The 16,880-nt window shown below is 37.2% G+C and overlaps 1 protein-coding gene across 3 annotated transcripts in view; it reads right to left on the minus strand.

The window, feature by feature from the left end:
* Positions 1 to 16,880, minus strand: part of DIP2C (disco interacting protein 2 homolog C) — a 365,873-nt gene that overhangs the window by 141,649 nt on the left and 207,344 nt on the right. For all 3 annotated transcript variants that reach the window (XM_081128158.1, XM_081128156.1, XM_081128157.1), the window contains one exon: positions 6,590 to 6,715. In XM_081128158.1, coding sequence (XP_080984284.1) covers positions 6,590 to 6,715 — 126 coding nt within the window. The remainder of the gene's footprint in view (positions 1 to 6,589; positions 6,716 to 16,880) is intronic.

Below are 16,880 nucleotides of genomic sequence, written 5' to 3' on the forward strand. Positions count from 1 at the left end.
ACAAATCTTTTTTCTATGAGGTTTTTGCTTTTTTTGTTTTTTAGATTCCACCTATCAGTGAGATCAAACAGTATTTGTCTTCTCTGTCTGAATAAGGACCCTTTTGATCACAGTGGGTACACCTCCTTAGTTCAGGATAATTGCCCATATCTCATGATCTTAATAATATCTGCAAAGTCCCCTTTGCAATGTAAAGTAATCTATTTACACGTTCTAGGAATTAGAACATGGATATCTTGGATTGGGGGGGGGTGCATAATTCTATTTACCACAAACACTATTAAGAAAAAGATAAATGACATTTTGCAAACTGTATATTTGATAAAGGACTTATATTCAGATTACATAAAGAATTCCTAACCAGAGAAGACAAAAAAACATTTAAAAACTGGGCAAAAATTTAAACAGACATTTCATCAATGAATATATATAAACGGATAATAAGCACATAAAAAGATGCTTAGCATTATTAGGGAAAATGAAAAGTAAAACCATAATGATACACCACTTTGCATCCACTTGAATAGCTATAATAAAAAATATAGACAATATCAAGTATTGGTGAGAATGTTGAAAAACTGAAAGCTTCATACATTACTGGTGGGAATGTAAAATGATGGAGCAATTATGAAAATAATCTGGCAGTTCTTAAAAGTTAAAGTTACAATATATCATTAATTTTACTCCTAGGAATCTACCCAAAATAAATGAAATTATAAGTATACAAAGATATGTACATAAATGTTGATAGCACTATTCATAATAACCAAAAACTGGAAACAAGCTAAATATCCATTAACTACTCAATGAATAAACAAAATGTGGTATATCTTTCTAAGAGGAAACAGTTCAGCAATGAAAAAGAATGCATTCTGGCCCGGCTGGACGTGGCTCAGCGGTTGAGCATCGACCTAGGATCCAGGTGATCAGGGTTTGATTCCCGGCCAGGGCACATGCCCGGGTTGTGGTCTCAATCCCCAGTCGGGGGCATGCAGGAGGCAGCCAATCAATGACTCTATCATCATTGATGTTTCTATCTCTCTCTCTCCCTCTCCTTTCCTCTCTCTGAAATCAATAAAGATATACTTAAAAAAAAAAAAAAGAATGCATTCTACAACTGATGAATGCTACAACATGGAAGATGCTTTAAAACATTATGCTGAAGTAACAAAATGCAAAAAATCTATTTCATGATTTCATTTGTGAAATATCTAGAGTATTTTTTAGAGGCATATAAATCAGATTAGTGGCATCCTAGGGCTGAAGTGAGAATGGGAATAAACTGAAAATGGGTATAAGGAAAATTTTGGGGGTAATGGAAATGCTTTAAAACTGAATTGTGGCAATGATTGCACAATCTATATATTTTCTAAACATCACTGAATTATAAACTTATAATGGGTCAATTTTATGGGATCTAAATTTACCTCAAGAAAGGTATTAAAAATAAATGTGTGTTCTGCAATAGTTGGGTGCAATATTCTGTGAATATTAACTACATCAAAGTGGCTGATAGTGTTGGTTTTGATAACTTTCTAATGATTATGTAAGAAGTGTATTTTTAAAATCTCCAATTTTTTTTTTTTAAAAATAAGTCTTTATTGATTTCAGAGACAGGAATGGAGAGGGAGAGAGAGAGTCACTGATCAGCTACCTCCTGCACGCCCCCTACTGGGGATAGAGCCTGCAACCCAAGCATGTGCCCTGACTGGGAATTGAACTGCGATCTCCTGGATCATAGGTCAATGCTCAACCACTGAGCCATGCCAGCTGGGCATCCAATTATTAGTCTTGATTTTTCTACTTTTCCCTTCTATATGCCAGTTTCTGCTTTATAAATTATAATATTCTGTTTTTAGGTATACTGTATAAGTATTTATTCTTATATCTTCCTGATGAATTGCTCATTTCCCATTATGCAATATCCCTCTTTATATCTTGTACTATTTTGTCTTGTTGTCTACCTTGTCAGATATTAATATAGACTTGTTCACCTTCTCATGCTTAAAATTGCATTTATATTTTTTTCACTTTATTTTTATCCTTGTTTTTATATTTAAGTGTGTCTCTTTAGACAACATATAAATGTATGTTTACCCCGTCTGACAATCTCTATCTTTTAATTGGGTATTTGGTCCATTTACACATACTATAATAATTGGTATAAGTGGGTTTAAAGCTAACATTTTGCTACTTGTTTTCCATTCATTCCTCCAATTTTTTTTTTTTATATCTCTGTTGATTTTTCCTGACTTCTGTTCTATTAGCCACTATTTTTTAAGAGTTTCATTTTATGCCCTCTATTCTTAACCTGTATCTTTTCTCATGTTTTAGAGCTTGCTCTAGGGCTAACAATACGCATCTTTAATGTGTATATTGGGTCAATACTTTGACTGCTTGCTCTTCAAATCTGACATTACAAACTGCTTCCTACTTCACAAAGGTAATAACCATATGACAGTATAATTAGATTCACCTGTCCCTATCTTTTGTGCAACTATTGTTTTAAAGCAAATTATGAGGGGAAAACAGTCTTTTATGTTTGTTCAGCTAGTTATAGTTTTGTGTTCTCTTTTTTGCAGAGTAAGTTTTCATCTTGTATCATTACCTATCAGCCTTTATGCCATTGCTAGCATGTTTGCAGTACAGGTCAGCTGGCACCCTATTCTCAGCTTTCATGTGTCTTTATTTCCTTTAATGCTTTAATATCCTTGCTTACAAAGGATATGTTCACTGTATCTGAGTTGACAGTTTTTCCCCCCTCCTTTCAGGACATTAAAGATGTTTTTGCTTTGTTTTCTGGCTCCAACTGTACCTTCATAGGAGTCATTTATTATTCATAATTGTTCTCTAGTATATGTTTTCCTCTGATCACTTTTAAGATTTCCTCTTAATCTTTGGATTTCAGCACTCTGACGTTTATCAACTTAGGTTTGATTCCTTTTAGACTTATTCTGCTTGGGGTTCACTGCATTTCTGAATCTATATGTGATTAGATCAACTAAGAAGATTTTGAGCCTCATTTCTTCAAATTATTTTTCTGCCCTCTCCTCACGCTCTCCTCCTTCTTGGATTCCAATCACAAGTATGTTACCATCGTTTCACAGATGCTTGAGGTTCAGTTATTTTTACTTTAATCTTCTGTTTTTCTGTTCTTAAGTGTGGTTAACTTCTCTTGATCTCTCTTAGAAAGTTCAAAGACTCCATCTTCCTTCTCCAATCTGATATTAAACAGATTCAGTGAAATTTCATTTCAGTATTATACTTTTCAGTTTCAGAGTTTCCATTAATTTAAAAAATATTTTCCCTTTCTCTGCTCAAGCATTAAGACAATATTTTTCTTTATTTCTTTGACATATTTTCCTTTTATTCCCCAGATATCTTTTTTTTTTTTTTTAATATATCTTTATTGATTTCAGAGAGAGGAAAGGAGAAGGAGAGAGACAGAAACATCAATGATGAGAGAGTCATTGATCAGCTGCAGCCCGCAACCCGGGCATGTGCCCTGACCAGGAATCGAACCCTGATCGCCTGGATCCTAGGTTGACGCTTAACCACTGAGCCACGCCCGGCCGGGCCACAGATAAATCTTTACAATCACATTTTAAAACCCCGTTTTCCTCTATATCAAACAATTACCCCAGTACTTCCTGAAAGAAATGTAATGGGAGCTTCATACATAATTTTAAACCTTCTAGTAGCCACATTATAAAATACATGAAGAGGTACAATTAATTTTAATAATATATTTTTATTTAACACAAAATATCCAAAATATTGTTTCACTGTGTAATAAAAAGTGAGTGAAATATATTCCAGTCATTTTTTCAATATAAGCTCTTCAAAATCTGTATTTCATGCTTATAGCAAAAACAATTGAGTCCAGCAATATTCTGTGTTCTTGACAGTGGATTAGTGGCTACAGAGAGCAAATTGGAGCAGTCTTGTGTTGGTTTTCTATTGAGTCCTTTGATGGCCACAGCTTACACCTCGTTTCTCTGCGTATCTACTGATTGTTTACTGCGTACTAGTTACCGTGGGTGGTATGTTAAGGAGACTCTGAATTCTATAATCATCTTCTGAAGCCTTGATTTTTACTTTAGTATTTACTTCAATTACTGGTAGATCCTCTTGACCTTGAGCGGACTTGGAGTTTTATTTTTTTTTACTAGTGTGCATCTGTGGAAAGCTTCAGCTCCTTTACCTTTCCTGAACTTGGATCTCAGCCTTCCTCAACTTAGCAGGATGGTCATGTTCGCTCATATCCCAATCTCTGTGCCATAGTCTGAAAATTTTCTCCAGGCAGAGAACTGGGAACTGTGGGGCTCACCTCATGAGTTTTTCTGCTCTCAGTTCAGTCTTGTGCTGCTTGAGGTCCACAGCCTAAAGACACTTGTCTCATCTGGTTTGTGCAGTTTTATAGCTGTTTATAGTGCCTAGGTTAGTCCAGCACCATACGGCTAGAAGTGGAAGTACTGCCAATTTATTCTTATATTTTTATATGTGAAAACTAAAGGTAAGTTTCACCTGTAGAAGACTGGCAGTGTAATGAGACTAATAAGATCTTTTCTAGAAACTATGACACTGGTCAGCAACCACTCATTTCATGCAGAGAATATAAACTTCAGGAATATTCCTTGAAGAGCAGTGGACCTGAAATGAGTTCTAACAAGTTACTGGCAACTAAAAAGAGAGAAAATGAACCTGAGCCAAGATTCTGTTCAAGCAAAAATGGTTATAAATAGAAATTTATGACTTTACAAAACCCTCTCATGACATCATCACTAGGACTCCTGAATGACAGCTTACAAAATGTATTATATGGTGTATATGGAAATTCTAGTCAAATAATTAAATGCAAATGTTACACCAAAAACAACATTTTTGATAATGTTCTTTATATTTTGCAAAGACATTTCTATGAGGTTTGTTTTTCTGAAAGTTCTGGCTTTCATCATGTATGACACTAATATTTCTGAGGATGGACTTAATATGGAGAAAAACACATACATGAATAACCGCATTGCTTCTTGAATACTAAACTCAACATTTCTCATAAAAGGGGGCTCAGAAAAATGTCCATCTTTCTGAATACTGCCTAGTTCAAACACTTGGTTTAAAATATTTTAAGTTGATTTGTTATCCTCATAAGCCCATTCTGTTGGTTGCACAAACAACATATAAAACTAAAAATTTCTACCCATTATAAATTTTGGCAAATTATAACAAACTAAATAAACAGAATTGAACATGTTAATTATGCTAATTTTTAAATAGTCCCAAATTACATTAAGGCTCAGCATAAAGGAAGGAGAATAAGTAAATTGGCAAAAAAACAAACAAACTCCCTTTCTTACAAGAATACTATATTGTTGAGATGAAGAATATTTGTTGGACTACTTTTTTTTAAATGACTAAGGAATACAATAGTTATTTGTGTTGTCTTATAAAGCTCAGGACTTTCACCTTTAGCTGCATGCAAAGTTGAATACTTAAGAACTGTTTGGAGAATTACTGGATATATTTGATCAGCTCTGAGTTGAAGTGAGAGCTTCATTAACCTCACCGTTTGCAAACACTCAGGGTTAAACTTCAAAGACCCCAAAAAGTGTTGTATATGCTCAACTATTCTTATTGCACCTTAAGTTTCTCTTGTGAACAAAGATCATGGCATTTAAAACTGTACAAAGTAGTGTGCAAGGTAACTTAGGTGTGTAGGAAAGAAACTTAGGTCTGGCAACAATGACATTAATAATGCTAGAACCAAAATCACAGGGGAAAAAACATCAAGTAGATTAGACTCAATTCTTCATGTCTGTGATAGATAACCTGGATGATTTAACTATGTGCCCTCACTTTGGTTTTGAAGATTATGAGATATAGACTTTAATTATTTGAACAGAGTGAAGAAGAAAACTTAAGTATTTATATAAAATTCAAGTTTAAATAAAAACAGTATTAAAATCAGAAATGTAAATGGGATATTACCTTCAACCACTTAAATCAGGGGTCAGTAGACTATGAACCAAACCAGCCTTCTGCCCATTTTTATAAAGTTTTATTGGCACACAGCCGTACCTATTCACTACTGCTGGCAAAGACCAAAATACTGTCTGCACTTTAAGGAAAAGTTTGATGACCCCAAATTAAAGTTAACCGCCTAAAGTTTTCAATTCATTTGGTTTCTTAATACAACATTAAACATACTTATATTTTAAAGACTTGAGAATATGTACATAGCAGTCTAAACAGAAGGAAAGTGCATGTTCAGTTAGAACTGTGGAGGTATAACACTTCTTTTTTGCTATATCAAGTATTAAATAAAATTTAATAAGATTAAGCCTTTCATATTTACAAGTCTTGATGAAAAGTTTAAAATACATATTTATAGATACACATAATCATGGTAATTTTCCTTCCAAGTTTAATTTAGAGCAAGTATTCTGTTTCTGGACCTGTGGTTCACAAAATCTGAGTTAGAACGCCATTATTTTGAAAGCTAGGAAGACTGCAATTGCAGGGCTGGCAGTGAATTAATTCTAAGGCATGCTCCTCACTTTACAAAGCAGACAGTGGGCCTGCTGCTCACCTGGAGGTGTGTAGGCATCCATCGAGGTCTGCACAACCAAGGACCTGCGTTTGGAAGGCATAGGCACTGCCATCTTCCTTTCTTTGTGTTTTGCAAGCGCTGCCTGAACAGCTTCTGTGTGGACATCTAAAACAAAAAAAGAGCTCAATTACTCCATTGTTCAGGGTCGTACTGAAAGCCCCATGCTTTTTCTTTCTCTCTGGTCCTGTGGAATAGTTTATCTTCCAAGAGAAACTGTAACAAATGAATGGGTGGGGAAGAAAGGGAAAGTGTGAACCTGCTAACAGCTTAAAAGCTCCAGTAAGACAACATACAAATTCATTCACAGACTTTTAATTATTCATTTATTACCCTAGACTCAGTATAAATGTAAGTGCTGGCTGCAAATTTATGTGAGATTTTTTTTTTCTTTTCTTTTCTTAGGGTGAGTGGAATTGACCTTCAGATATTTCTTCACATTTTCAAGCCTCATAATTCATTTCACTGTTAAGGGAGGTATGTACATCCTACTGGCTGTCAGTAATGATTTTAGCTACACATACCAAGAACTCAGTTATGGGGTCAGTCACTGTGTTAGGTGCTTTGTGTATGTTAACTCATAATATTAACTGCAAATATTTACTGGTTGCCTGCTTTGTAAGGTCATGTCCTCAGGGCAGGCACGGTGAAGAATCAGGTAGACAAGGTGCTATGAATCATGCAGCTTAACGTTTTTGTTTGTTTTTTTAATTCTCACCTGAGGATATACTTTTAGAAAGAAAGAAGGGGAAGGGAGGGATGATAAAGGGAGGGAGAGAGAGAGACACTGATAGGTTGCCTTCCATACATGCCCTGACCAGGGTTTGAACCCACAACCTAGGTATGTGTACTGACCAGCAATTGAACTCACAACCATTTGGTGTACGGAACAACTCCCCAACCAAGCCACCCGGCCAGGACCATGCAGCTTACTTTTCATTGGGTGAGATACAGACCACTGACAAGCGACCAGGGCAGAGCATTAAAGCAGGGAAAATGGACTGAGTGGCTACTTCACTGTAAGGTCAGGAAAGAACTATCTCAATGTGAAATCTGAATGGTAAGAATGAACCAGCCTCTCTCTCAGGACAAGAAGGTCCAGGGAGAGGGGAAACTCCACTCAAAAGCCCTAACCTGAAAGTGAAGGTGGTGCTGGCACAACAAACAGGACCCTAGGAGAGAGGTGCAGAGGGTGAGAGCCAAACTCGAGTTAAAGAGTTTGGCTCCTATCCTAGATCTGACAGGGAGCACTAGGGGATCATAAGGGATGACATGATCAGATTCCGTTTTGATGGGGTCATTCTGCTGCTGTGAAAAAGGCTGCAGAAGGAGAGTGGACATGAGGGCAGCAGACAAGCAAGATACAACTACACTCACAACATACACAGTAGTACAGATGAGGCGCTCTCAGCCTTTCCATGCCACAGATGAGCAAGTGGAAGTAGGAAGCTATCTCAGACTATCAAACTGGTGACTGGCATTGCCAGAGTTTGAACCCAGGTGTGAGTGCTGCTAGGGCCCATGCCCTTCACCATGAACCTTGCTATACTCCTGCGGTTCCTAGGAAAGCTCCACCCTGGTAACATGTTACAGCAGGGGTCAGCCAACCACCACCCGTGGGAAATGCAGCTTGCCTCCTCTTTGTGTAAATAATGCTTTATTGGAACAGAGCCACACCCTTCCTGTATGTACACTATGTCTGCTTTCACACTGTGACAGAGACATAATGGCCCAGAAGGCTGAAAATACTTATCTGGCCCTTTATAGAAATCATTTGCCACCCGTCTTAGAGCACATCACATACAAAACACAATGAACATGTTTTGCTGTATTTTGTTCACCTTGTGTGTACACTATTCTTTTCTCCCTAACTAGACTCAAAGTACTTTTGAGACAAAAACCAAGCTTCTCATCACTCTTTTTCTTAAACTCTCAGATTAAAAACACTTTCCATTTCACATGACCCCACTTCTAAACATCTTGGGTATAATTACAAATTTACAGAAAATATGCAAGAACAGTACAGAGAACTCCCGTAAAGTTTTACCCACATCCACAATTGTTTACATTTACCCCACTGCTTTCTGTGTGTGTTGTTTCTGCTAATCATTTGAAAATAAATTACAGATACCATACTCCTCTATACCTAAATATTTTAATGTATTTCCTAAAAACAAAGACATTCTCTTGTAAATTCTTAAAATCAAGAAACTGAACAGGTGTAATACTACACATAGTACTATTATCTAATCTAAAGTCCATGTTCAAATGGTGCCAATTGTCCCAGGAATTGCTTCCATAGCTGTTTTGTCTGTTGGTCTCTTATACGCATGCACAGTTCCAGGCTTTGTCAAGAATCTGAATGGAGTTCATACACAGACTTGGGGGCTCCCTGCACTGTGGCTCATTCTTGCCGAGAATTCCCCCTTAACGTCCAGCTGTTCTGACAGCCCAAAAGTATGCCAGTAACTCTCTGGCTTTCAGCTTGGGTTTTAGAAGTTCCACACTTCATGACCAAATAAATATGAACCTCACTCAGTGCTGTGCCCTTCCTTCACATGGTCCTTCCATTTCTGCCTATGTTCGGGAGTTGCTCTCCAGTGCATTCAATAATTAGTTACTATTGTGTCTTGAGATTATTATTGTAATATGTGGGAGGGTTGATCTGATAACTTCAGAACCAGATCCGATAACCCTACATCAGTTTTTAAAATTAAATAATAAGATTATTCAAGTCAAGTAAAATATAACTTCAAACCCCACCTGGTTGAAAGTGACTTATAATCATCTTAATGGAAGAGTCTCACCTAAATCAAGTCCTCCATAAAGCGTATTCAAAAATTTGTGACATTAATAAAAAAGAAATGTGACAGGATCAACTGAAAACATTGGAAGCTAAGAGGGAAGAATAGATCATATTATCACCTGACCATGCCCCCCCCAAAAATTATTTAAAACAACTCACTTCCAAAATTTGGAGTAAAAGTCAAAAATTATTGGATTCTTTTTGTTGTTTTTCTTTATTGCAACTGTTTTAAGTTAAACTGTTAAAGAAACTGTTAAAGCTGAAATCTCCCTACATTCACTATCTCAGCTCAGTTGTTTTAAGAAAATAGTTTCAGTTATAAGTTTTCTAATTATAAGATACACTTAAGGGGAAAAAATAATAGAAGATTCCATTTAACTGATCCATTTTTTTACAAAAAATTTCTTCCTCTGATTAGTTAACAGCCAATGAGATGCAAATCGATCAGCAACTACTCAAGTGATCTCTCCCATGGATCTGGATGAGTTCATTCACAAATGAAACGGAGAATCAGTGATGAGATGAGAGAGGAAAGATGTAGCCCAGTTATTTATACTTTTCGACAGCTACTGGCATACCACAGTAATTTGGGAAAAAAGTCAGCATACACACTAACCTTGGGCAAATCATTAAACTTCTGTAGAAACATCCATAAAATAAAGGAGTTATATTTAATGATCAAACTAATTATTTTCAAAAAAGCAACTCTCTGTTCTATTTTAATCACAGCACAGTTTTTGTAAAAAATTGACAGGGTATTTTTAAAAATTCCAGGGAAATGCAATCAAATTTCAATACAAAAACAAAGGGCAACTATTAAACAGAGCCAGTGGGAAGAGGTCTTGTCCCCCAGTCTCTGCAGACTCTCCCCTCACCTGTCCTGGATGGGGGCAAATGAAAGCTGCACACTATCCCTCTCCTCATCCTTCTGTATCATGTTAAGAACAGGGACACACACCCAGAGTAGAGAAATTCCCTTCCAGGCCCAAACTGATGATTTCAGTCACTTCAGATTTACCTCCTAATCTCTCTTTAGAACTTTTCCTTCAAAAGACCAGTTTTTAGGAAAGTAACCAAAACAACAGCAACAATGCTGAAACCCGAGCTTGTTCTACTACGAGGGACGATGTGCACCTGGGGTTTACGTGGCACCGAAACGCCACCACCACACACATTAACCTTAGTCCTCAGTGCCCAGAACAGTAATTTGGCCTCTTGTGCTTAAAGCAAAATAAATATGACCACCACAACTGATATCCACCTTTTCTTTTCTTTTTTGTTCTTTTTTTTAAAAAATATCTCTTTATTGATTTCAGAGAGGAAAGGAGAGGGAGAGAGACAGACAGAAACATCAATGATGAGAGAGTCATTGATCGAGCCCACGACCTGGGCATGTGCCCTGACCGGGAATTGAACCCCGATCGCCTGGATCCTAGGTCGACACTCAACCGCTGAGCCACGCCCAGCTGGGCCCACCTTTTCTTAAATAAAGTTTTAAGGAGTTTTACATCCTCTTTACATATGGTCTTTCTTCTTTTGCCTCTAACTTGGTATTCTTTTCTTCTCCTTATTTCCTAACCGACCATGATTTAGTCATTATAATTAAAATGCTTGTGTTAAAAGTAATTTTACTTTAAAAAACTGAATGAATAACACCAAAAATGTACTGAAAGGTGAACCTAACCCTATTCTTTAACTTCTGACCATTTCTCCACCTACTGTTGTCTCAAAGAAACTTACAAAGTTTTTCTACCCATTTAGTTCCACAAGCTGACATTGTCTTACTGTCAGGAAAGCTACAAGGGACACAGAAATATAAGATGTTCCCAAAGTTCTGGGGTAACAATAGGTTACTGAAGAGTCAGGGCTTAGAATCAGAATCCTGGCTCTGCCATTTATTTGCTATAAGATACTGAAGAAATATTTTAATCCCTCTAAGTCTCACTTTGATCATCTGTAAAATGGGAACAAAATCCTAGTTACTGTGGGAATGATATAAGATAAAATATATAAGCAAGCCTCTAGCTGCCTGTCCCAGCAGGCACTCATTAACAATAGCAGCTTTAGTACTATTCTGAAGCAATGGATTTGGTACAGTTGGTTTGATAAACTGAAAATGCCTGAAGGAATCAAGATTGTTGGAGGTTCCCTCACAAACTGTAACCTGAATTCTGGGAGCGACACTGCCTGATGCTGATGTTCCTACAAGACACACAGCACAGACCACAGTTTAACCTATGAATGGTTCCCTGTACAGGGGAAGACAGATGCTCATGCTGACAACCCTGTGCATGGGCCAGGCCACCCACATCCTCTGGTCTGCACCTTGAAAGTAAATCCCACAGGACAGTCACTGGGCCATCGGTCCTTTCTCTTCACAAGACCCCAGTTTTGGGCTCCTGTGTCAAAAGACTCAATAAGCTCCTTAAACAGATAAAAGTTCTTAATATAGCCCGGACGGTGTGACTCAGTGGTTGAGCATCGACCTATGAACCAGGAGAACACACTTCGATTCCTGGTCAGGGCACATGCCGGGGTTTCGGGCTAGATCCCCAGTAGGAGAAGCCGATCAATGACTCTCATCAATGATGTTTCTATTTCTCTCCCTCTCCCTTCTTCTCTCTGAAATCAGTAAAAACATATTTTAAAAAGTTCTTAATATACTGAATAGAAAACCTCACTTTCTTTTTGGTTTCTTTAAATACATGGCACTTGCATTCATTCTGAAAGAAACTAGTATCCTGTAATATAACATGCAATGGAATATTTGAAGAATAAAAGTAAAAATAATCAGAACACCTTTAGCATCCCTGAGAAAGTGTGTGTCTTTGTATATCTGTTTAAATTTGAGAGAAATTGATGCTTGTCCTTTCACTTCTCCCTCCTAATGTAAAAAAACACAATCCATTTCCTAGAGCTCATAGCATCATACAACTAATAATATGTTGACAGCTGTCCAACTTTAAAGACAACAGTGGATCAATAAGAGAGACTGTTTTCTCTAAGGAAGCTTACTTTGTGTCATAACAGCAGAGCAGTTAAGGCCATAGTTCTAGAGCCAGACTGTCCGGGTTCAAATCCCAGTTCTTCCAGCCACCCTTGTACACATTACTTAACCTATATGTGCCTCAGTTTCCTTACAGGTAGAAAAAAGAATAATGAGAATACCTGTTCCCTGGGAGGCTATGAGGGTTAAATGAGTCATTGTGCTACAGGGCTACTGGGCAGACCCGGCACATGGCGACGTGAACACTTTGTACTATGCTGTCAGGTTCAACTACGATGCTGCTCATTATTGTCACCACTAAGCTTGACAGAGAAGACAAAGAGAAGCAAGCCAAGTGTTGGAGAAACCAAACTGTGCCAAAGAGCTAGGTGGGGACCAGCTTTCCTGTGTCCTGTTGTACTGTGCCCTCTCCTCATAGTCACGGCCACTCACGCTCAATTTCACGAGAGCGTTTTCTGTGGCTGTTCTGGTTTTTGTTCTTTGGGTAGAATATGCATGCAGAAGCAGAGGTGGGGGGAGTTGTGTAAGAACAGTGACAACAGTAAAGGAATGGTAAGGCCAGGTGCATTTCCTAGAAGCGCTGTCTCTTGATCAGCAGTGGGGCATCAGGAGCCATGTCAGTCACTTGGTTTTCACCTCCTTGCTGCTTCAGTTCAATCCCCTCCACCTCTCAATCTCCAGGAAAAATGTGTAGTTGCATGAATGCGTGGGGTGTGGGTGTGGGTGAGGGACAGTGAATGGAAAGGGGCTCTGGTCACAACTGTACTCATTCATTGAGCACCTACTCGCATACCAAGTCCCCCTTTCACAGAACTCTGAGATGTAGACCAGAAAACCAAGAAGATAATAGGATGTGATGAGTATTACATGAGGAGTTTGTGACCTGTGAGGACATAGATGGGAGAATCTGGGGCAGGGCCATCAGGAGAGGCCTCAACAAGAAGTGACATGCAGCTGACATCTGACACCGAGGATGAACTTCCAGACACGTGCACACTCATTTTCCACTTTCTGACCAGTTTTCTTCTTCCTCCTCCTCCTCCTCTTCTTTCTCTTTATTTTTAATATAAAAATAAAAAATTATTTTTACAGACACACCACTTCTCACAGGGTCATTGCTTTGTCTTTGGTCTTTAGAACTGTTGCCAATGAAGGAAGAATAATGTCACTGTTCAATCAGTAAATGAGTATGTATCGAACGTCCTCTGTGCTAGGCTCTGCTCTAGGCATAAGTTATCTCTTTTTCACCATAAACTCATCCCATGTTTAACTAACATTTTAACTCATGCTTTTGTCCTTAATGAACTATACAGGGGGTAAAATTTTATAACAGCTATTAACTGAGTACGTAGGAAAGACACCAAAAGTTGACTATAAAACAAAGGCCAATGACTTTGTTCACCTATAAAATGAGGTAGTGAGACACTCTTGAATCCTGTGACAGAGATTACATGAGTTACACAAAAAGCATTTAGAACATGCCTGGTGCAAAGCAAATGCTCAATAAACACTGGCTTACATTATGGTACTATAATGGTGCCATTAATAATGGCTTATAAATAGTAGGATTATGACTACTTAGAACAGACATCAGGTTTTGTTGCGTATTTGGTGGCCATATTAAGTACCAATGTGCTAGCTGTTGCCTCTGGTCCACGTTTTCTACAATTTCAAACAAATGAAAATCTGTAAGATTTGTCTGTCTTTCTTTCTAATGTTTTGAGTTTCACCCATGATACATCTGACGTCTGTGGTAGTTACTTTCTCTTTAATGCATCTTGTCCATCCTCAGCCCTCATTCTTTCATGTCAATTCTACAGTCTGTTTCAGTTTCACACAGGACCCTGTGGAGGTTTTTATTAGAGCTGAACACAGATTAGGAGAGCTGGTATCTCTGCAGGATTACTCCCCATCCATTACCACAGTGAATCCACTTATTGTGGACTTCTTTCATATAAAATTTTATAATTTTCACCAAGAAAGTCCTACAAAAGTCTTTTGTTTAAATTTTCATTAGGTTCCTTATAAAATAGTTTTTGTTCCTCTATACACAGAATTTTTTTAAAATTAGTTTTACATTTGTAACTTGTATATAGAAATATGATTAATTTTTGTTCAGATTCTATCGAGCCATTATACTAAACCCTCAATATTTCTCATAATTGGGGGTTTTTATGCAGATGTCTTGGACTTTTCCTTTCTTTATACTTCTGTCTTTTATTGACACAGGCCTCTGTCCTAGAATGAACTGGGAAGAATACCTTTTTCCTCTTTCCATTCTCTGAAACTATTTGTATAGAATCAGACTGGTTAACTTCTTGAAAGTTTGGTATAACTTAAATATAAAACCTTCTGAGTCTGATATAATCTTTATGAGAAGGTTTTAAACTATTGTTTCCATTTATTTAATGACCATAGGATTACTCAAACTTTCTATTTCCTCTTAAGTTTTAAAATTAGTGATCTGTCCATTTAAGTAAGTTTTCAAATTTACTGTCATATGGTTATTCACAGTATTCTGATTATCTTTTTTCCCCTCTGATGTATCTGTAGTCATGTCCCATTATAAATTCCTTAGATCATTTATTTCTGTCTTCTTGTTTCATCATTCTCATTGGAGGTTTTTCAATATTATTAGTATTTCCCAAGAATCCTCTTTATTTTGTTGATCCTCTAAATTTTATCGTTGTCTTTTATTTCATTCTTAAATTAATAGACTATTTTTTAGGTCAATTTTAGGTTTATAGAAAAATTGAGTGGAAAATACAGGGTGTCTCCATATACCCCATTTCTGCCTACACACACACACACACACACACACACAGTTTCCACGATTATTAACATCTTGCATTAGTGTGGTACATTTGTTATGATTATAAGGAAGTATCAATACATTCTTAAATACAACCTATATTTTATATTAGGGGTAAGTCTTGGTGTTGTACATTCTACGGGTTTTGACAAATGTACAATGAACTATATCCGTGATTATAGTATTATACTGAATAGATTCACTGTCCTGAAAATCTTCCATGCTCCACCTATTCATCCCTCCTTTCCCCTGAGCACCTGGCAACCACCAATCTTCTGTCTCCATAGTTTTGCCTTTTCCAGAATGTTACAGATTGAAATCATATAGTATGCAGACTTTTCAGATTGGCTTCTTTCACTGAGTAATATGCATCTAAGGTTCCTCTATGTCTTTTCATGGCTTGACAGCTCATTTCTTTTTATAACTGATTAATATTCTATTGTCTGGATGGACCACAGTTTATATCCTTCCACCTTGAAGGATATCTTGGCTGCTTCCAAATTCGAGTAATTATGGGTAAAGCGGCTATAAACATTTGTGTGCACATTTTTATAAAGAGATATTTCAACCCCTTTAGGTAAATACCAAGGAGTGCAATAGCTGGATCATTCGGTAAGAGTATGTTTAGTTTCTGTTTTGTCATTCATACATTATATGTTTATTGAGTACCTAATGTGTTTTTAAAACGTTGCTGAATACCACAACAAGAAATTTTAAGAGAAATTATTGCTTTCTAAGAAACTAGCTCCCTCTATCAAAGAAATAAGGATCACAGAAAATATCTCAGTAACAATACAGGATGAGATAGGATTTTACACCAAAACCAGCAGTGCAAACAGTAAATGCTCTTGAAGGTAAACAGTAAGTCCTAAATGTCTATTATTATTATTTTATACTGCTTTCCACATATAGGGCTTTTTTAATTTTTCCAATTACAGTTTACATTCAAAATTATTCTGTACTAGTTTCAGGCATAAAGCATAGTGGCCAGACAATCATATACTCCACAAAGTGGTCTCCCCCATAATTCAGAGTGTTTAGTTTTACAAGAACCACCAAACTGCCTTCCTAAGTGTATGTCCCTCGCTAACATTTGGTATTACCAGTGTTCTGGATTTTTGCCATTCTAACAGTGGTATCTCACTGTTGTTTTAATTTGCAAGTCCCTAATGGCATGTGATGTGGAGCATCTCTTCTACACTTACTTGCCATCTGTAGGTCTTTTCTGGTGAGGTATCTGTTCAAGTCTTCTGTCCACTTCTTAATTGGATTGCTTGTTTCCTTATTCTGAAGTTTAAGAGTTCTTTGTATATTTTGGATACCAGTCTTTTATAAAAAATGAGTTTTGTAAAGGTTATTCTCCCAATCTGTGGTTTGTCTTTTCCATTCTCTTAACTGTGTCTTTTATAGAGCAGAAGTTTCTAATTTTAATGAAGTCCAGTTTACCAACTTTTTTCTTTTTTTTTAAATATGTCTATTGATTTTAGAGAGAGGAAGGGAGAGGGGGAGAGAGAGAAACATCAATGATGAGAGAGGCATTGATTGGCTGCCTCCTGCACGCCCCCCACCCCGCCCCCCGACTGGGGATCAAGCCCACAACCCAGGCACATGTCCTGACCAGTACTCGAACCACGATCTCCTGGATCAT

This window comes from Miniopterus schreibersii, assembly GCF_964146895.1.
Source record: "Miniopterus schreibersii genome assembly, chromosome: 1".
Classification (NCBI taxonomy): Eukaryota; Metazoa; Chordata; class Mammalia; order Chiroptera; family Miniopteridae; genus Miniopterus; species Miniopterus schreibersii.